At 47.1% G+C, this 21,708-nt stretch overlaps 1 protein-coding gene across 1 annotated transcript; it reads left to right on the top strand.

The window, feature by feature from the left end:
* The first annotated feature begins 9,661 nt into the window (after window positions 1-9,661).
* LOC128111119 (peroxisomal succinyl-coenzyme A thioesterase) lies at window positions 9,662-14,277 on the top strand. Its single transcript, XM_052739348.1, has 3 exons — window positions 9,662-10,239; window positions 11,792-11,994; window positions 13,442-14,277. The coding sequence occupies exons 1-3, from the start codon at window positions 9,771-9,773 to the stop codon at window positions 14,045-14,047; spliced, it is 1,278 nt and encodes a 425-aa protein (XP_052595308.1). The 5' UTR covers window positions 9,662-9,770; the 3' UTR covers window positions 14,048-14,277.
* Window positions 14,278-21,708: the final 7,431 nt, after the last annotated feature.

Here is a 21,708-nt window from a genome sequence, read left to right as displayed (position 1 = left end):
CATGGGTTTCAGGGATGGAACTCAGGCCGTCTTGTTCCGCATGCTGCTTCTACCCACTCTTTCTGAGAGTTTTAATTCCCCACTGTAGACTAATCCCTCCTCAGTTATTCTGGGTTCCTCCAGCCCCTTTTTCTCTCCCAAACTGCTAACAGTGGGGACTGCTCCTTCCTAAAGCACCACAAGCCAGAGTTAGAAACAGGGCGCAGAGTTTAAAGGACTAGTCTCACACCTGAAAGCTAAGAACCTTTCTGGAGGCCTGCCCTGGTGGCGCACGCCTTTAATCCCACCACTCCATAGGCAGAGGCAGGAGGATCTCTGTGAGTTTGAGGTCAGCCTGGTTCACATAGGGAATTCCAGGACAGCCAGGGCTACGCAGATGGGGGTGGGGGTGGGGTGGGGAATGAAGAAGAAAAGAAACTCTCTGATGCCATAAACAGAGACAATTAAATCACCAGCAGGATGAGGAGCTGATATCACATGACCTGCATGATAGAGACTCTCGCTCTTCTTACCTTTTTCTCTGTATATTGCTATCTTTTGTTCACAGCAATAGTGACACATTTAAAACTAGCTACCGCATGTAACTCCACTGACCTATGGAACCCTGTACTCTGCCATCTAGTGGGCAGCTCCGACAACATCCCAAATGCACTTCGGTTCAAACCCTTCTATTGCCATCTCTCCATAGCACATTCACAGTCTTCCCAATGACGGGACAGCAGATGCTAAACTGCCTCCATATTAGTTCTTGGTAAATAAGGGACGTCTGTGCTATTGATGACCGCCCATCCTGAATCCGGGAAACTGAGCACTGCATAAATAAGGGCACAGCCTGTGTGTCCACAACCGAACTCACCCTACTCCTTGGCAGTTTTTACTTAGTTCGTTAACCTTAACACTAAGTTGTCTAGTAAAGTGTATGATGCATGGTGGATTTGATGTGCTCTTCTTGGCTTTGTTCACATCTATTAAAAATTTGTGAACATACGACTCCTGAGGAAATAACACTGGCCCAGTGCTTAGAGATGGTATTAGCTACTTTCCTGTCCCTGTGACAAAGCAGCATGGCCAAGGCGACTTATAGAAGGCAGGGGTCATCCGGGCTCATGGTTCCAGAGGAGTCAGAGTCCATCATGGCAGTAAGTGGCAGGAACTGAATGCTGAGACCTCACATCTTGAACCACGAACATGAAGCAGAGAGAAAGAAACTGGGAGTGGGTGGTGCTGTGAAGGCAACATGAAGGCCTAGACTTGGCTTTGCAGACTCCATCTTAGGGAAGGGCCACCATCTTAGACCACCTGGTGACTGGGGGCTGTACTCAGTTCCAGGAAGAACCTCAGGAATGTGCCATGACAACTCGAACAGATACCCTAGAAGCAGCCAATTAAGAAACAGGGCAGTAAAGTTTAACAAGATCCAGGTGCTCCTGCAGACATCCTGTCGGCGGTTTATGGCCCTTGCAGGTATCCAGATAATCCTGTCAGCAGGTTGTGGTTTCCTGCTGAAAGTCTAGACCAATAGTTTCAAAACTCACCTTGCCCCATATCCCTTTCGCCCAACCCCAAAGCGCCGAGGCATGTAATTCCTGGCTTGTGGTTTTTTTCCTTTAAAAACCTTCCTACCCCTGAGCCTGCTGCTGTTGCCGCTGCCACATCTCCCTCCATCTGCCGGGCGGTGGTCCTGGTTGGAACCTGACAATAAAAAGACCCTTGTGTGCTTTCATTGGAAACTGGCTCCTTGGTGGTCTCTGGGGGTTTTGAGACACCGAGTACAACAGTACAAAGTTTGAGACCTCAAGGGCCACTGCAGTGACATAATTCTTCCAGCAAGGTTACACGTAGTAGAACTCCCCCGCCCCCACCCCCACCCCCAAACACACAACAATTCCACCAACTAGAGACCAAGAGCACAAAGAAATAAATGGCTATGGGGATGATCTCACTCAAACCACCACAGAGATGGCCATTGCCTACAGAACACAGAAAGTCGAATTTACAAATAGATCCAGATCAGCTGGGCGGTGGTGGCACACACCTTTAATCCCAGCACTCGGGAAGCAGAGGCAGTTGGATCTCTGAGTTCGAGGCCAGCCTGGTCTATAGAGCAGTTCCAGAACAGCCAGGGATACAGAGAGAAACTCTCTCTCTCTCTCTCTCTCTCTCTCTCTCTCTCTTTTTCTTTCAGAGCTTGAGGACCGAACCCAGGGCCTTGTGCTTGCTAGGCAAACACTCTACCACTGAGCTAAATCCCCAACCCTGAGAAACACTGTCTCAAAGAAAAAGAAAAGAAGCTATTTTTTTTGGTTTTTCGAGACAGGGTTTCTCTGTGTAGTTTTGCACCTTTCCTGGAACTCACTTGGTAGCCCAGGCTGGCCTCAAACTCACAGAGATCCACCTGGCTCTGCCTCCCGAGTGCTGGGATTAAAGGCATGCGCCACCACCGCCTGGCTTAAAAGAAGCTATTTTCAATTGACCACTGCTTGCCAATAGATCCAGATCAATTTAGCTGCAGAATCACTCCTAAGCCTCCTTTTTGCTCATTATAATGAAGCTATCTAGGTTTTTTTACATTGACCTTCAGCCACTTCACTGTGACTTGAGAACAGGTTGAACTAGAACAGGTCCATCCTGCTCATGACACACAGTCGAGCCCTAACAACCAGCCACATGGTTAATCACTGGTTTTTTCATAGAAATGAGCTCAATCAGCTGGGGGAATGTGGAAATGCTCAGAACCCAGTTAGAGTTGCTTTTGTCAGTTCTAACAAAATGTATGTTTACACAAAATCGGGAGTCATAAAGAAAGGACTCTCACACACAACAGCCTAACACTATCTTAAGAGTGGGACAGAACTATAAGGCCCCTGAAACTTCAGACAGAATAATTCCAGAGTAAACACTACTACTACCAACAACAATAACTTGCTAAGAATGTCTGTCCAGCAACTCTCCATTCAACTCTGGACTGACTCTCCCTGACCTCTGACCCTTGTTTTGCTATTAGTCTGTGGGGGTAAGAATAATTGTTTCAAATTATCTCATATAATTCTCCCCATTTCCCCTAAAAACCAGGTCTTACCATGGAACATATTCACACGTGTATCCACATTTCAATCCTGCTTGGTTACCAAAGCAAATCGCTGTGCTTTGTAGAGCCTCTCAGACTTTTATTCCTGCTGACATTGCTGCTGTGCCATGTCTCTCTTAGAGGACATCAGCATTCCTTTTCACCACTGCAAGAGAAAGGGGAGAAGCTGCATCAGGGCATCACAGGTGGTGAGAGCTGGCATGTTGAATATCTGGACCATGGCAGGGGACGGGGATCACAAATTCCTGTGCATTCGCCCTTCCTAAAACTATGGTGAGGGTGGGATATGCTCCTGGAATTTTACCTTGAAATGTTCCACCACATGTCAACTTTTAAGGAAAATATTAAATATTCAGAAATCGCAGGGAATATTCAATTATCCTATTTTAAGGAAGTGTTCCAGGAGAAAGGCAGGACACAGTGGGCCAGTCTGGACTTGAGAGCAGAGGTTCTTACAGGACTTGGATGTGGTATAGTTCCGGTCCTAAGAGAGAACAGAATCTACCACCCAAATTAAAGCCAAGTAAGCAAGTTTATTTACTTTGCATAGGACTGACTCTCCAAATTGGAATTTGAGAGCACAGGCTTCCTTTTATAGGGAAAAAGTGTAAACTGGGGATTTTGTAACAAAGATTTTGCAAGTGAATTTTCAGAAGCAGATAGCAGATTAGATTATTTGACAGATTATCTGGGCAGAATGTCTCAAGTTTCCCTGACAGAACGTTCACCTTATCTTATCAGGGTAGAGTATGGTATGTGTGAGTCAAACTTAAATTTTGTAGTGAATAGAAACAACTTATTTTGACCTTATAACAAAATGGCTTTTTACCATAATATGGAATCAGGCTGGCCCATTAATAGCTTTTAAAGACATTTATAATATGTATTACTAATTTGTGGTCCTGGGGCCAGAGCTCAGAACCTCATACTTGGTAGCTAGGGTTCTACTGTTGATTCACACTCCAAGCCCTTGACTGTGATATTACAGATTAGATGCTCTATTCCTGTATGGTGGTATTTTACTTGTACTGAAATGTGATTTTAATTGTATGTTAATAAATAAAGTTGCCCGGGGGTCAGAGCTATTAGAGCCATAGCAAGAGCGTGGCGGTGGTGGCGAACGCCTTTAATCCCAGCACTTGGTAGATAGAGCTAGGTAGATCTCTGTGTGTTCAAGGATACAGCCAGCATTGGAGACACACGCCTTTAATCTCAATACCAACCATAGAAGACCTGGAGGTCTGTACAGACAAGCAGTGACGAGGCAGTCATGTGTTTGGGATTACAACCAATGAGAAGGCAGAACAGCTAGACTATATAAAGACATACACACAGGAAGTAGGTCCCTTTTCAGAGAGCTCTCTTGGCTGAAGAGGATCCCTGAAGCAGGAAGGGTGAGGCTCTTAGCTCTGACCTCTTAGCTTTCTTCTCTGAATCGGCTCTGTTTCTTATTTTATAAGACAGTTGGTTACATCTACATTCCTGTGTTTGATGAATATAGATATTTTTATGACCCTAAATTATAGGATTTTGTGGACACACGGACACATAGGCAGATAATCCAGCAAATAATACATTTTTCTGTCAATGTTTTGTTCTGTTTATATAACAATCCACGGCCAGGCTGTGTAGCAATGCTTATTGGTTATCCAATAAAATTGCATAAGTAATCAATGGTCCATGAAACATTTAATCTCTTAACCTGTGTACCAGCTGAAAGAGGGGCAAAGGTCTTGGCAAGCTCTCAACTAGGTGACTTAAAGATCAAGGCTCTAGAAAGTGAGTCACCAGAGGTCCCATTCAGATAATGACAAGAATTTTCTACCCAGACAGCCAGTGGCTGTCTTGGAAACTTCCATTTTGATTAATTGTCCTTCACATAGGCAGCCTTCCTATTGTGTTTGATGCTTTTCTATTTTGTTTTTAAGGTTTATGTATTTTATTTTGTGAGTGTTTTGCCTGCATGTATGTATGTGAACCACATGTACCCCTGGGGCTTTGGGAGGTCACAAGAGGCATCAGCGCCCCTAAAACTGGAGTTACAAATGATTATGAGCCATCATGTGGGTGCTGGGGGCCCCATCCTGGGTCCTCTGCAAGAGCAACAAGTGCTCCCAACCACTGAGCTATTTCTCCACCCCCGCATTGTGTTTGGCTCTCAAAAGTCCTCCAAAGGCCACTTGCTAAAGACTCGGTTTCCAGTCTGTGGCGCTAATGGGAAGTGGTACAACCTTGGGAGGTGGAGCCTGGTGGATGGAAAAAGTGAGACCATAGAGAGCATGCCCTTGAGGGCGATTTGCCCCTCCTCTCCCTCCTTGCTTCCCAGCTGCCATGCAGGGAGCAGCTCTGCTCTGCCACAGGTGTCCTGCAGTGGTGCTCTGTCTTACCACAGACCCAAAGCCCGACTACCGTGGAATGAGAGCTCTGAAGTCAGGAGATAAAACCACCCTTTCTCCCTCGTATTAATAAGCTGAGTAGCTGTGGTTTGTCACAGGCACGGCAACCTGATTTTTTTTGTGGGGGGGGGGGTTAATTTTTTTTTTCTTTTGCAATACAATTCAGTTCTACATATCAGCCACGGATTCCCTTGTTCTCTCCCCTCCCGCCCCCCTGGCAAGCTGATTCTTATACCTCCCTTAAAGAGTAAGTGTGAGAGGGCTGGGACAGCTCAGTGGAAGAGCCTTGCCTAGCATGCTTGAGGCCATAGGCTCAGTCTCCAACACCTCAAAGAAAAAAAAAACAGGAAGCCTGGTGGTGGTGGTGGCTCACGCCTTTAATCCCAGCACCCACTCCGGAGGCAGAGGCAGGCAGAACTCTGTGAGTTCAAGGCCAGCCTGATCTACAAGGACAGCCAGAATTACACAGAGAAACCCTGTCTTGAAAAACCAAATCCAAAAAAAAAAGAAAAGAAAAGAAAAGAATAACAATAACAACAAAAAGGAGGAAGAGGAGCTGAGGAACCTGCCTGACTCTGTTTTGAAGGCAGGAGCCATTATGCTGTATTAAAAATAAGTTTCTACTTACTCTAAGAGTTGAGTTGTCCTCTGTTTCCTGGAACTTGACCTTCCCTAACCCATGACCTTGATTTGATTTTGAGAATACCCTGAACCTTCCCTAATCACATGGTGACTACGTAATTGTTTTTAAAGATTTTTCTGTATTTCCTCATTGTCTCATTGTCACTCTTCTGTAAAACTACTCATGATTTTACTGCTCAAAAAGGGGCCCAAGAAATAGATTTGGGGCTGCTCTCTTAACCCAACTTAGAAGGCAGTCGGTGGCCAGCTCTTGGGTATACCCTAATAAAAAAAATCAAGCCTGCTTCAAATTCGGCTCAAATTGCGGTAGTGATCTTATTCTCAATGTTGGGATTAACAGAACCTCACAAGAAAAGACCCAAATAATAAATGCACCACCACCAGTTTGCTCTGGAGAAATTGTATGCCCAGTGGCTTGGGCCTAGAAACCATCCTCATTTTAAAAGCTGTATTTGAGGATACAGAGGAGGAAGGTTCTGAGGCAGGCAGTTTACACTAGTCCTTCAAGTTGGGCACAGGACTAGGGTCCTGTAGGGCTGTTATCCTCTTAGAGATTATTGTGTTTTACTGTTCTGGTAGCCTCTTTATTTTGACAATATTTTTCAGCCTCACAAATCTTGCATAGGCAGCAGGGATCTCTCCGACTCTCATCAGACTTCCCACAGTGCTAAGATCTTACACACCACAGGACAATATCCATACCTGGGATTACCACTGACAGAGAACTGACTGTTGACTGTCTTTGAAATTGAGATCGCTCTCCTGAGGAAAACATTTTGTTAGGATTCTGCCACTCCTCCAGCTGCATGACCGCACATGCGCAGTTCAGTAGCCAAGCAAGGGGCCTTACGTCTTACGTCATCCGTGCGTGATTCATGGTGTATCTCCTTAAGCCCACATGTGTGTGTGCAGGGAAATCCTTAAAAAGCTGGTCACAGACTCCTCCCCTCTCTTCTACTATCCCCCCCCCCCCCCCCGCGCCATGTGTCTTTCCAGCAGGCCTGATCACATCCTCTCCTTTTCTTCTCTTAATAAAACTATTGATAGTGGGTTTTTATTGTGTTTTGTGACTTTTCCTCGTAGGGTAAGAGTGACACATAAAACCAACACATTTATTCAAGTGGTAATACATTGGCTACTAAAAAGGAGCCAGGCTGAGCTCTTTTTGGGTCATTCATGCTACAGATATATAAAACAGGACAGGCCTGGGTCCCTTCTCTAGCTACTCCCTTTTACTCCCAATTGGCTTATCAGAACATTTGAATACCGTAGATATCATCTCAGAGTCACAGAAAAGTAAATGGTCTTGGTTTAAAAGAGTCTGGCAGGGCTGATAACGCCCTGCTGTGAGAGCAGGACTGGAGTTCAGATCTCACCACTCTTGGCATGCCCAGTGGGTGTGTCAATCCATTTGGAGTCCCAGATTTCCAGAGACAAAAACTAGGGATCCCAGAGGATGCTGGCCAGACCTCAGATTCAGAGAGGGACCTGCCTCAGTACGTAAAGTGGAGATCTCTCTAGGAAGACAGTGACACCAGCCTCTGGCCTCTGCACACACAAGTGGACACATGCATGCACACTCACACACATAAACATGCCAGGGGAGCATAACATTGCATGTTTATAAGAGCTCACAAAATCACTCCAGTAGTACCATTTTTTGTCACAGAACAACTCATAACAATTGAAAGATTAAAAATTAGCTTTAGCCGGGCGGTGGTGGCGCACGCCTTTAATCCCAGCACTCGGGAGGCAGAGCCAGGCGGATCTCTGTGAGTTCGAGGCCAGCCTGGGCTACCAAGTGAGTTCCAGGAAAGGCGCAAAGCTACACAGAGAAACCCTGTCTCGAAAAACCAAAAAAAAAAAAAAAAAAAAATTAGCTTTACTCTCTGGAACCAGACCACACTTCATTCTTTAACGTGTTCCTATCAACTGGGGAGAAGAGGTGGGTTTTATAGATAGTTAATAAAGGCAAAAATACAGAGTGAAAACAGGATTTGTCACTTTAAAAGTATTTTCTTAGTAAGGTAGAGTCGGGGAGACTGAAGAAAAGTACTGGAATGCTTAGCTTCAGGTTGCTTAATGTAAAGAAAAAGCACATGGAATTTCTTTCAAATGCCACCTGAGTCCCGCTTACGGACTCCGGTGGTTCTCTCTCCTGTTTCTCGAGAAACAATTCAGTTCAGTTTGATGACTGGAATCTCAAAGCAGATAACTCATTTCTACACTTAGTTTGGTCTGTTAGCTCGCAGCGCAGTGACCTGTCTGAAACACTGGCTTCCATCGTATCGCTTCCATCTGAGCCTTGTATTGCCGTCACTCAGGCGGACACTCTTCATTTCCCACATGGACACAACGCTACCACAGTCGGCAGCCAGGGGCTTACCTTTGCGCCCTTGCTTCAGGATGTTTCACATCTGCCTTATTAAGTCTCTAGTGGGATGTCAACAAGTGTCCTGAAGCCGAGCCAGATAACTCCACAGCTCACTCATGAATCCGAATAGTAAGCTGCGCCACTGGACTTCGGATGAAGCCAACCTCCCCTCAGAGAATTTCCTGTGACCCCCCTTGACTCCTGCTTAGTCCCTCCATCTCCCAAGCCACTCTTAATAGTGCCCCTTAGTAAAGGCGGGTCCAGGCAAGCGCCTCGGTGGCCTTTCCGTCCTGTGCCAGGGAGCCATTTGTGCGTCACTGTATCTGGGCAATGGGGCAAGGAGAGGAACAGCGGCTGGTCGGCTAGTCTTGGCTGTCGACTTGACCACATCTGGAATCAACTGAACCCCAAGCAGCTGGGCACGTCTGTGAGGGATTGTTCTTGATTGGATCATTTAAGGTGGGAGACCACCCTAAATTCGGATCTTTTGAGGTTAGATGACCCACCCTAAATCTGGGCCACACCCTCTGGTGGCAGCCTGCACAAAAGGACCTGGGAGAAGGGAGCTTTTGCTTTTTGCCTGCTTGTCCTCACTCTTAGGGGCAAGTTCACCTGTCCTGCCCCTGAGCCATTCCTTCACTGGAGTTAGAACCTGCTTCTTCAGGATTCCAATACGGGCTGAAAACGGCAGCTCTCTAGAGCTTCCCTGGGACTCCAGCACCAGACTGGACAGCCGAGACATCCAGTCTTGTGGACTGAGCAACTACCAGATCCTTGACCTTTCCGTGCGAGACAGCCATTGTTGGACTACAGTCATAGTTTGTTACAAAGTTCTTGCTGTTGGGTTTTGTTTTGCATCTTTGTTTGTTTGCTTGTTTGGTTTTTCGAGACAGGGTTTCTCTGTGTAGTTTTGGAGCCTGTGCTGGATCTCACTCTGTAGACCAGGCTGGCCTCGAACTCACAGAGATCCGCCTGGCTCTGCCTCCCGAGTGCCGGGATTAAAGGCGTGCGCCACCACTGCCTGGCTTGTTTTGTATTTTTAGAAAGCTGCTGAATCCACGGAAGAGTCGGACTTTGCCTTGATTCTTTTTTTCACTTGGTGTTACCACCAATCATTTTCACAGCACTAGTGGGAGTGGCGAAAAGCAGAATCCTCTGGCCTCCCTGTGGCCCAGACTGCTGACAGGCTTGGTTCCTGTCCCTCCCTGGTCTGGGTCCGGACCCGCGTGCCCTTCCCGGTGACCTGCAGCCTCTGAGCTCCCAGCTCCCCATGGCGGCGGCGGCGGCGACGCTGAGCCTGGAGCCCGCGGGCCGCAGCTGCTGGGACGAGCCGCTGAGCATCGCCGCGCGCGGCCTGGCCCCCGAGCAGCCCGTCACGCTGCGCGCCGCCCTGCGCGACGAGAAAGGCGCGCTCTTCCGCGCCCACGCGCGCTACCGCGCCGACGCCCACGGCCGGCTGGACCTGGCGCGCGCGCCCGCGCTGGGCGGCAGCTTCGCGGGGCTCGAGCCCATGGGGCTGCTCTGGGCCCTGGAGCCCGAACGGCCTTTCTGGCGCCTGCTCAAGCGCGACGTGCGGACGCCCTTCGTGGTGGAGCTGGAGGTGCTGGACGGCCACGAGCCCGACGGCGGCGGGCGGCTGCTGGCGCGGGCGGTGCACGAGCGTCACTTCATGGCTCCCGGGGTGCGGCGCGTGCCCGTGCGCGAGGGCCGCGTGCGCGCCACGCTCTTCCTGCCCCCAGGTGGGTGAGTCGGGTGTGTGTGCACAAGGCCTGTGTGTCTAGCGGGGCTGGACTTCCTAGGATGTTCTTCAGTTCACTACCCCAGAGATGTCCCCAGGCCGAATGTTAGGAAAAATGATAGGAAAGGAGACTGCCACATTGCCTTTCTCTCTCGTCCGTGATACATACAGTCCCTTCTCCACTTCTTCATGTCCATCCCCACCACAGATCAGACTTTAGTGCCTTCCTTACCAAAATGATATCAGCTTTTTTTAAACTGTCAGCGCGCGCACGCGTGTGTACACACACACACACACACACACACACACACACACACACACACACACACACACGGGTTAATGCCACAAGAATCTAGCTTTGTGTCAATTGTTTTGTGGGGTCTTTTTTTTTTCCTTGTTGCTTTAAATTTAACTTTTTTTTTTTTTTTTGCTCACGGTGTATGCTTTGTGTGTGCAGATGCTCAGGGGGGTCAGAAGAGGGCATCAGATCCCCTTGAGGGGGAGTTACAGGTGCTTGTGAGCCCCAGTCCTGGGGTGCAGGGAAATGAACTCCAATCTTCTGCAAGCACAGGGAGGACTCTCAACCACTGTGCCATCTCTCCAGCCGCCACTTCTCACTCTCTGCAGCCCTCCAGCAGAGCACTAGGAGTGGGCAGTCTATATCTTGCCAGTCCTCCTTCCAAAATGTACTCCTTACCCAAAGATTTAGCACTTTCCCTTATAACAACAACTGATTTGTAGAAGTATGCAAATAGCTTATCACAGAATCTTAAAAATGTCTGTAGTTGGAATTTTCTTTGGGTCGCCAACCAGCTCCCAAACAAAGACACAGACTTATTATTAATTATGAATGCTTGGCATTAGCTTAGGCTTGTCCCACTTTTGACTTAATTTAGCCTGTTTCTATTCATCTACATTTTGCCTTGGGGCTTTTTACCTTTCATTCTGTATGTCCTACTTTCCTGCTTCTTCCCTGTCTGTCTGGCCCCTGGCATCTCCCTATCATCTCCTTTTCTTTCTTCCTACTCAAGCCTAAATTCCTCCTGCCCAGAAGTTCCACCTATATCTCCTTCCTCGATATTGGCTGTTCAGCTTTTTAAGACCAATCAGGTGCCCTACACAGGCAAGGTAAAATAGCAACATATCTTTACATAGTTAAACAAATATTCCACAACAAATGTCCAACCCTTTGAATGGTGTTATTTATAGCATTAATCCTTTAGAACTGCACAATTGATTTACAAACAAAAACCACACACAAAAAGCACACCTTTCAATATTTCCTGTAAATTGATGATTGTGTGCTGGGCCACATTCATAACTGTCCTCCTGTGGCTCTTGGGCCATAGTTTGAATTCGCTGAGAGGAAGAAATCATCCGTGAGACTGCTTAGATGTTTCTATAAGCTCCTGTGTGTGTTGTCATTCAGTAGTAATGCACAGATCTGTTTTATTGGATTCATAGAAACCAACTAAACATAGAAAGGTTTCTAGAAGAGAAACAAATTCTTTGAATTGCATGATGCTTTTGCCTTGTCATTGTCCCCTCTGTAGGAGAAGGACCCTTTCCAGGGATCATCGATGTCTACGGTGTTGGAGGGGGCCTGTTGGAATACCGAGCCAGTCTTATGGCTGGCCATGGCTTTGCTACGTTGGCTCTGGCTTTTTATGACTTTGACGATCTCCCTAAGGATTTCAACATCATAGAAGTGGACTACTTTGAAGAAGCAGTGTGCTACATGCTTCAACACCCCCAGGTTCTCTTCTCACCCTTTATGAACTGGTCTCCCTAGGAACATCTAGAGGTGGTCACCTGCAGCAGGTGTCCTGAGGCTGCTCTGTCCTTTGTTCATGGAGGAAGTTTCTTTGGGAGACTTCCTTGACTTTGAGTATCGAAAATTTCCCCTTTCTCCATCACATGGCTTCCTGGTGTGGATTTCTTCATAAAAGTCATGTGAAATTTCATTTCATAATAGTAAAACTCCCCTTGCCATGAAGATTAGGCTTCTCACTGTTGTCTTAGCATGCTGGCTTTATAACCTTTACTTTTCCTCTCCAATTTAGTCACAATTTGGCCACCCCTTTCAGAGGTTAAGAACTACTAAGTTGGACTTTGAAGTCTATGTTTTCTATGAAGTTAATCATTTCTCAGTATTACTTGGATGGAGTTGGATGTAAGATTCAGATCCTGGGCCAGAGCTTCATCCACATGATTCAATACACAGCCAAGGAAAGGCTGGGTGCAGGCTCACTGTGAATGAGGTCTTGAACGTGACAGGCTCCCACGGCTCAGCACTTATGACCAATTCCTAAACGTGACGGCATAGGTTTGTTTGCCGTGCATTTAGCAGAGTTTCAGTGTTTAGAAAGACACTCAAGCCCTCATGGTGGCACCGACTGTATTCCTAGCATTCAGGAGGCTGAGGCAAGAGGATTGAGAATTTAAGGCCAGCCTGGACATATAACAAACTTCTATCTTAAAGAGGATTAGTATTTTAAAAAGAAAAAGAGGTCCCCTGTGAGTTGGTGTGGAGAGTGGAGCTAGCAGTCTTTCCAGTTGCATTAGAAAAAAGAGATTCATAGTTTATGTGAAAAAAGATTCATTTTTTTATGTGCAGGGTGTGTGGCCTGCATTTGTGTCTGCGATCACAGGCATGTAGTGATCACAGAGGTCAGGAGAGGGCACCAGATCCCCTGGAACTGGGGTCATGGACAGTTGTGAGCTGCCATGTGGGTGCTGGGAATCGAGCCAGGATCCTTTGGAAGAACAACCAGTGCTCTTGACCACTGAGCATCTCTCTAGGCCTTCTAGTTGCATTTTTGGGTGCTTGGTAAGTTCTCTTTTACGAACCTTGTTGGGGTGTACATGTTCCACAGCACACAGGTGGAAAGAGTCAGTTTTTGGAAGAGTCAGTTCTCATCTTCCACCCTGTAGTCCTAGGAATTGAACTTGGGTCATCAGATTTGGCAGCAAGCGCCTCTACCCTCCGAGCCATCCCCTCGACCCTCCTTTTTTTTTTTTTTTTCTCTCTCTCTTCTTTGGTTCTTTGAGATTGCTTAGCCTGGCCTTGAACTCTCTACGTAGCTGACTGACTTTGAACCCCTGATCCTCCTGCCTCCACCGTCCCAGTACTGAGATCATAGGCATGTTCCATCACACCTAGCTGGATACAATTTTGACTCTTATGCCTTCTTTTTTTCTAGGTAAAGGGCCCAGACATTGGGCTTCTGGGTCTTTCCCTAGGAGCTGATATTTGCCTCTCCATGGCTTCATTCTTGGAGAATGTCTCAGCCACAGTTTCCATCAATGGCTCTGCATTCAGTGGAAACAGACACATACACTACAAGCAGACTATGATCCCACCGTTGGGCCATGACCTGAGGAGAGCGAAGGTTGCTTTCTCTGGCGTTCTGGACATTGTGGATATACGAAATGACACTGTAGGAGGCTGTGAGAACCCTAGTATGATTCCAATAGAGAAGGCCAAGGGGCCCATCCTCTTCATTGCTGGTCAGGATGATCACTGCTGGAGGAGTGAGGTGTATGCTCGGATAGCCTCGGAACGGTTACAGGCTCATGGAAAGGACAGGCCCCGGGTGATCTCTTACCCTGGGACTGGGCATTACATTGAGCCTCCCTACTTTCCCATGTGCCCAGCTTCTCTGCACAAAATAGTGAACAAACCTGTGATTTGGGGAGGGGAGGTCAGGGCTCACTCTAAAGCCCAGGTAGATGCATGGAAGCAAATTCTATCCTTCTTTGGCAAACACCTGGACAATACCCAGGGCAGAGCTTTCTCTAGATTGTAGTGCATTTGTCTGTCACTGACATGGTAGATTCGAGGTCAGATTTTGATGTTCAGTAACTTTGTGTGAATCAGTGTTTCTGCTGGATGCCATTAAATTCATGTTTGGGGCATTACTAGGTCACTTGACTGAAGTTTTTAGTCAATACAGTATTTTACTAACATAACATGTGCTTGTGAAAGATTCAGATACATATGATACAATGAATAAAGTTTTTTTTTTTTTTTTTTTTTTTTTTCGAGACAGGGTTTCTCTGTGTAGCTTTGCGCCTTTCCTGGTACTCGCTTTGGAGACCAGGCTGGCCTCGAACTCACAGAGATCCGCCTGCCTCTGCCTCCCGAGTGCTGGGATTAAAGACGTGCGCCACCACCGCCCGGCTGTTTTTTTTTTTAAAGCAACCCTGCTGGGCGGTGGTGATATCCACCTTTAACCCCAGCACTCTGGAGGCAGAGGCAGACGGATCTCTGTGTGAGTTCGAGGCCAGACTGGTCTACAGATCGAGATCCAGGAAAGGAGCAAAGCTACACAGGGAAACCTGTCTCAAAAAAAAAAAAAAAAAAAAAGCAACTCCTTATTAAAATGTATGATTTCTTCTCAGTTTAGGGTTTGGGTGGTGGTTCAGTTGTTTTTGCTTCATTGTGCTGTTTTTTGAGACAGGACCTCACTATGTGGCTCTGGCTGGTCTGGCACTTGCTATGTAGAGGAAGCTGGTCTCAAACTCACGGAGACTGTCCAGCTTTTGCCTCCTGAGTGCTGGAATTAAAGGCATGCACCACCAAGCATGGCATTCATGGTTCAGTTTTAAAGACAGTGACTGTCCTGGCTAGTTTTATGTCAACTTGACACAAGCTAGAGCCATCAGAGAGGAGGGAGCCTCAATTGAGAAAATGCCTCCACAAGATCCAGCTGTAGGGCATTTTCCTAATTAGTGACCAATGGGGGAGGGCCCAGCCCACTGTGAGTGGTACCATCTCTGGGTTGGTGGTCCTGGGTTCTACAAGAAAGCAGGCTGAGCAAGCCATGAAAAGCAAGTCAGTCAGCAGCACTCCTCCATGGCCTCTGCATCAGCTCCTGCCTCCAGGTTCCTGCCCTGTTTGAGTTCCTGTCCTGACTTTCTTCGATGATGATGAACAGTGATATGGAAATTTAAGCTAAATAAATCCTTTCCTTCCCAAGTTGCTTTGGTCATGGTGTTTTATCACAGCAATCGTAATCCTAACTAAGGCAGTGACTGTTTTGTCACAGTGAGAGAATAGTCATCTAATGTTCCAGCTATTGGCAACAGGGTAGAGTGTTTGCCAGAGCCTTGACCTTTTTATTATGTAAACCAGAGGAGTCCTTTGAGAAGATGAGGTTGGGGCCTCTGTGTGTGGGATGTCAAGGGAACTCTGCTCCAAAGATAACTGACTGTGCTCTCTTTTCTGTCCCACTCTGAGGCTCTAAATCAGATCTTGGGAAATCACACTGATAATCCAAGGGGATTATTCCCGACTTCCCTGCACATCAGGGCTGGGCAGCATTGTACACATGTACTGGCAGAGACAGTATCTGTGAGTTTCATGTCAAAGACATCGAGCCCCACATTGGAACACAATAACCCTCTTCAGGATAAATACAAAGAAAGTGATCCTTAACACATCACAGTTGTCACTTATAATCATTTCATACCACAGCTCTAAATTCTTGGCCATTTTCTTACCGAGAGCTGGACTCATATGTACCCTCTTTCAAGTCTGTGTATGTTTGAGACTGTGCTGAGCAGAAGTGGTCCTGTGTGGCTTCAGAGTTTGCGTCATAAAAGGCCACTAAGTGACCTGGACCCACAGGTCCTTCTCAGTGACAGGGTCCTAAGGTAGAGGGTTGGGGATAAGAAGACAAAGAAAATAGGAAACTCGGGACCAGAGGGTCCTAATCAAACTGATGATATTAGAAGCGGAGCACCATCTTGTATACAGTTTTTAGGGGAGAAATGGGAGAAAGTCAGCAGAAATCTACCATGGTGGAACCATCAGCAGGAAGCTAACCAGGCGATGTTGCCCAAGGGACAGGACATCAAGTGTGTCACAGACGGAGCACACAACAGCCTTAGACTGATAATCTAGTCTCATCAAGGGAAAAAGCCAAGTTCCCAGAAAGTAAAACTGTAACTCCTTGGGGTCCCAACCCCAAAATGGGCCTTGCCAAGTTCGCCCCGCCCCCCTGGCAAGGACAGAGCTGGCTTCCTTTTGTCTTCTCATCAGAACCTCAGAGAATGCCTTGGATGGGCCTGGTCTCAACAGCTAAGATTCCTGCTCACTTGCTAGAATACTGCCTCTTGCCGTCTGGTGTGCTAGCTACTGCATGTGATGTTGGACTACCTTCAGGCTGTAGTCCTTTGTGGATGCTCAAAACACAGGGAGATGGCCAGAGAGATGGCTCAGTGGGTAATATGCTTGAGAGGGAGTAAAAGGCAGGGATAAGTGGAGCACACATAGTTTTAGGGCAATAAAGCAATGAGCACATGTTGTTTACTTACCAACAGAATGGACTCACAGGACAGACAGAAGCAGACTGAGGCTTTCCTCCAAACGCTAGGCATTCATTAAAAGAAGGGCTGTAATTGTACATATATGTCTTGTATAGCCCCAAATTTCTCAAGGGCCTGGAAGCCACTCTCCAGAATGTAGCCATCTAGAAAATAAGACTCTATGGAGGGCAGAATCCTACCTTTCATTTTTTTCTAGCTAACAAACATAGCTGCCTAATTTCACTTTTAATAATAAAATTTTGGCATTCTGAGACTCTGTGTTCCCTCTTTAGTTACTTGCTTACTAACAAGTCTCTACTTCTGGAGGTTAAACAAGTGATACATATGTACACATGAGCATGTACACATATATCTATCTGTAGGTGGAGTTTTTCTGTCCCAACCTCCAGCTCCCAAATAACCAACATGGAGACTTAATATGAATTATAAATGCTCAGCTGATAGCTCAGGCTTATTACTAACTAGCTCTTACATTTTAAGTTAACCCATATTCCTTATTTATGCTCTGCCACATAGCAGTACCTTTATTAGCATGGCACGTCCATCTGCTACCTCTGTGTCTGCTGGTAGTGACTCCTCTGACTCTGTGCTTCCTCATCCCATCATTCTCAGTTTGGTTTTCCTGCCTAACTTTATCCTGTCCAGCTATTGGCTAGTCAGTTTGTTTATTAAACCAATCATAATGATATATATTCACACAGTGTATAGAAGGATTATTCCACAGCATATGTCTGTGTGGGATTTGTTTGTTTGCTTTGAGAAAAGATCAGTTCATGGGCTCTTGATCTTTGAATCAGCCCTCCAGGTGACTGGGACTGTAGGCATGTATTATGAGCCTGGAGTAAGCTATGTATTACTAGTTTCACAGATAATCTGATTAGTGACTTCTGAAGTCAGGAAGCCCCCCAAATACCTCTAATCCTACCCTTGGGGGTAATTTAAGATGTAAGTCTCCAATCTGTTCTCTCAGCTACTGTAGCAGGCTTTCTTTTAGGCCAGCAACCAGCTCTCAAACCATGACAGGAGACTTATTATTAGTTATGAATGCTCGGCCTTAGCTTAGGCTCATTTCTTGCTAGATCTTATCACTTAACCTGTTTCTCTTCATCTACATCTTGCCTCAAGGCTTTTCACCTTTCCTTTCCTTCTGTATCTCTTACTTTCATGGCTTCTCCTGTCTGGCGGCTGCCTGGTTTCTGGTCCTGGGCATGTCCCTCATCTTCCCTCTCATTCTCTCCTATTTATTCTCTCCGCCCACCAGCCCCACCTATCCTTCTCCTGTCTAGCTATTGGCCGTTCAGCTTTTTATTAGATCAATCAGGTTCCTTAGGCAGGCAAGGTGAAACAAATGTATCACATCTTTACATTGTTAACAAGGCAGCATAAACAAATGTAACACACTTTTCCTTTACATAGTTAAAGTAATATTCTGCAGCATAAACAAATATAACACATCTTTGCCTAGTTAAAGTAATATTCCACAACAGGCTACCTTACAAATATTCTCTTTTGTGCAACTTCCATGACTGGCATGCTGTACTTCAAATGTAATGGGCCTAGTTTAGTATCACAAATGGGTTGAACTCTAATATTGTGGGATGTGACAGCCAGCCCTAACCTGATGACACTATCTATGTTTTTGCCTGCTCAGAAATGAACTGCTCTATCCCAGTCACTAGACTGCTCAGACTTGAGTAATAATTTACACAGGTTCCCCTGTGGTCGTTAAAGAGACTTAATATGGAGCCAGACATCCTTTAAGGGCCATTGATCTTTTGCCCAAGAATGCCTGGAGATCCCAGTGGCCTGTAGGTGAGAGAAGAATAGGATAATGGAGCCGGGGGATGGTGGTGCACGCCTTTAATCCCAGCACTCAGAAGGCAGAGCCAGGTGGATCTCTGTGAGTTCAAGTCTAGCCTGGTCTACAGAGGGAGATCCAGGACAGGCACCAAAAAACCTACACAGAGAACTCATGTCTTGAAAAACTAAAAAAAGAGAATAGGATAGGATAATGGGCTGTGAGGTGTTAACAGCTGCCTTTGCTTCTGTAAAACCTGCTTATTGCTATGGGAAAGGGGTGAAATGGTCTTTTTATTACTATATAGCGGGAAAGGAAGAAATGGAGGGAAGAAAAACAATGTTCCTGTCCAGCTGTGGATTCCATGGATAGTTGGAATGCTTTCTGATGTCTGCCTTAAAACCTCTCACTGTAACCCCACTCCCACCCCCACCCTCACCCCTGCCGCATGGCATGTTGTATTGGCTCTAAGGCTGTCACCTTTCTGCCAGCAGTAAGAAAATTAGATGAATATCTAATCTAAATTTGAATTGAGTCTAAGTCTCTGATTTCTCCCACAACATTTGGAGGTCCTATTGAGATCCCTGGGAGACTCAGGGCTGGAGATCTGGGAGAGATTCCGCCTGGGGAGCCTGTAATGGGAGAGGCCCTAAGAGACTTGGAAATCTGGGGAGCCCATGACCATGACTGACACAATGTAATGGTCACTAGTAAGGAATAGCCCTGAGGGAGCAAGTCCAAAGCTGACTTGATGGGCCCCAGGGAGACCAGACTATGACCACCCAAAATTTGCAGATTGGAATCAAAACAAAGTAAGACTGCCAGCCAATGCACATCTGAAATTCAGACTGTTCATTTAAATGAAAGGTTTCCATACCCTAATATTAATTCTCTCTGCCAACGTAGTAAACCAAATCAAGCCAAATTAAGAGTAAAAGACCAAGTTTATTGGGCAAAACAATTCTGGGTGATTTTCCTGGCCCCCAGAGAGAAGATCAGGAAAAAAAAAAACCACTTGGCCATTCTCTAGGAGGCAGTTTAAATACACTGTAGGCATGGTCTTGAGTAGCTCTAGGGGAGGAGCCACTGCTTGGCAGACTTTCTGAGAAGGGCAGGGTTTGGCATCGGGGAGAGGAAGGCTGGAGCAGAGCTTCCAACTTAAATATCTCAACCTTTTTGAATATATGGGTGCTGGTTCAAGTCTGGCTACTTCCTGTTGGCATGGGACGGTGTGGGGAGGGGGGAGTCAGAAGTCAGTGGGCTCATGCTCAGCCGGAAGTGTGGGTGAAGAAGCATTTGGTTAACTGCCATCCTGGAAACCTCAGGGATCTGTTTCTTGAGGAAGTGGAGGAGGCAAGTTGCTAGGAGAAAACATAGGTTGGTATCACCGGCCCTATGAATGGAATTAGCCATGGGGAGAGTGGAGACTGTCAGTAGGAATGGAAGGGCGATGTGCCCTGGTTGTACTGACAAAGGTGAATGTATAAGGCAGAAGAGCAGATAGGCCCTTCATTGGGACAATTTGGAAAACCAGAGGGTGGAGGGTTCCAGTTGGTGGACAGACCATGTATCCTGGATAGGTGTCCACTTGAGCCTGGAGAGATGGTACCGGTATTGGTGTCCCAGAAGCTTGGCAGCTGAAGGGGTGGTGAGCATCACAGTGCTCTAGAGACTTAGGAGATAGCTGTTTGAGGAGTACTCAGTACCCTGGGGAGAGTGGGGAGGGCTCAGGGGCAGTTGGGCCCATTGGCATGGGGGCAGGGAGATAGCTATCAGCATGTGAACAGAGAAGGGACCTCAGAAGGGAGAGTAGGATAGGTACCCGGCCAGTAGCGGCTCTGGGCTGGGAGGTGGTGATTGAGGAAGAAGGGAATTCTGTCAAGGAACTCAAAAGGATTTAGACCTGTAGGACTGTGTGGGGTGGCCCAGAGGTGGGTAAGGGCCATGGGCATAACCTGAGTTCAATGGAGAGCTTGGTAAGTTGTTTGATGAGTCTGTTGGCCCTCTCAGCCTTTCCTGAGGATTGCGGATGGTAGAGGATATCGAGCTTCCAGGAGATGCTGAGAGCCTCCAACACAAGCTCCATGACCCTGGAAGTGAAGGCTGGCCCATTGTCCATTTGGATGGTCTGTGGCATGCCAAACTGAGGGATGATGTGTTCAAGGAGTATCTGAGCCACCACATCTGCTGTTTTCCTGGAGGTAGAAAATGCCTCTATCCATCCTGTAAAAGTGTCAACAAGAGTTAGGAGATAGTGGAGCTTTTTAATGAGTGAGGTGAGTGAAGTCAACCTGCCAGTCCTTGTCCAGCTGGTGTCCTCGAAGCTGGTGCAGGGGCTGACATGTCTGGAGGGTCCCCCGTGGGGTTGGCCTTGGCACACATCTGGCAGGAGGAGTGGACCTGTAAATTACGGGCTCGAAGATGGGTAGGACCAAAGAGGGGCTCTAAGAAATGGAACAAAGCCTTGGGGCCTATGTGTAAGGTTTGGTGGATGTCTGAAATGATGGAGAGTGCCTGACCTGGGGGAAGATGAGGTGGTTATTTAAGTAGACCCATCTGTCTTTTGTCTGTGTGGCCCCTTTTTTCAGGAGTTCATCCCTCTCCTCTGGTTGGTAACAGGGCTGATGGGGGAGTGTCAGAAACAAAATCTGTTCTGTTGATCCAGTGGAGCTGGAGGCCAGTCCCAGGCTACTGAGTCAGCCCTGGACCTCCATGGAGCTGCATAGAGGACCAGCCCACACAGAGGCATCTCGATTTTCAGTGTCTAGGCTGTTGGCAGACAGGGCATGGTCTCGTCAGTGGCTGAGGGGCAGGGCGGCACAGGGACCAATGGTCTTCCTGGCCACATTTGAAGCAAGCTACTGGTGGAGTTGACTTGGGCTGAGCTCAAGAGGGATGGAGCCAGGACCACGGTGCCCGATGGGGGAGGCTGAGTCAAGATGAGTATATTGTAATCAATTTAGAAAAATGGCCGGATTTTCGTCAGCTCACTGCATAATCTCTTAGAGCTTGTCAAAATTAATAACTTTGTCTGAGACCATTTCCATACCCTGAAGGAGGCAGCGGATCATGAGGTCCCTCCTCTGGCGGCCATTTTGACCCAGCTGGTAGTCCCAGTAGGGCTCTGAGCTGGCACCACCACATCCCCCACGGGGACCGTATTGTCCACCAGGTGGGTTTGGTCTGCATGTTGCCTAAACTCCACCTTGCTCCTCGGGAGTGAGGGTGGAGGCCTGGATGACATAAAGGTCATGCCAGGTCAGATCCTAGGCTTGGGAAAGATAATGAAACTCCTCGATATAAACAACAGAAGGATTAGCAGGGAAGGACCCCAACCAC

This window comes from Peromyscus californicus, unplaced genomic scaffold (genome assembly GCF_007827085.1).
Source record: "Peromyscus californicus insignis strain IS unplaced genomic scaffold, ASM782708v3 Scaffold_15__1_contigs__length_86483966, whole genome shotgun sequence".
Classification (NCBI taxonomy): Eukaryota; Metazoa; Chordata; class Mammalia; order Rodentia; family Cricetidae; genus Peromyscus; species Peromyscus californicus.
The sequence above is the reverse complement of the archived record's forward strand: the minus strand, read 5'-3'. Positions and strand labels throughout refer to the sequence as shown.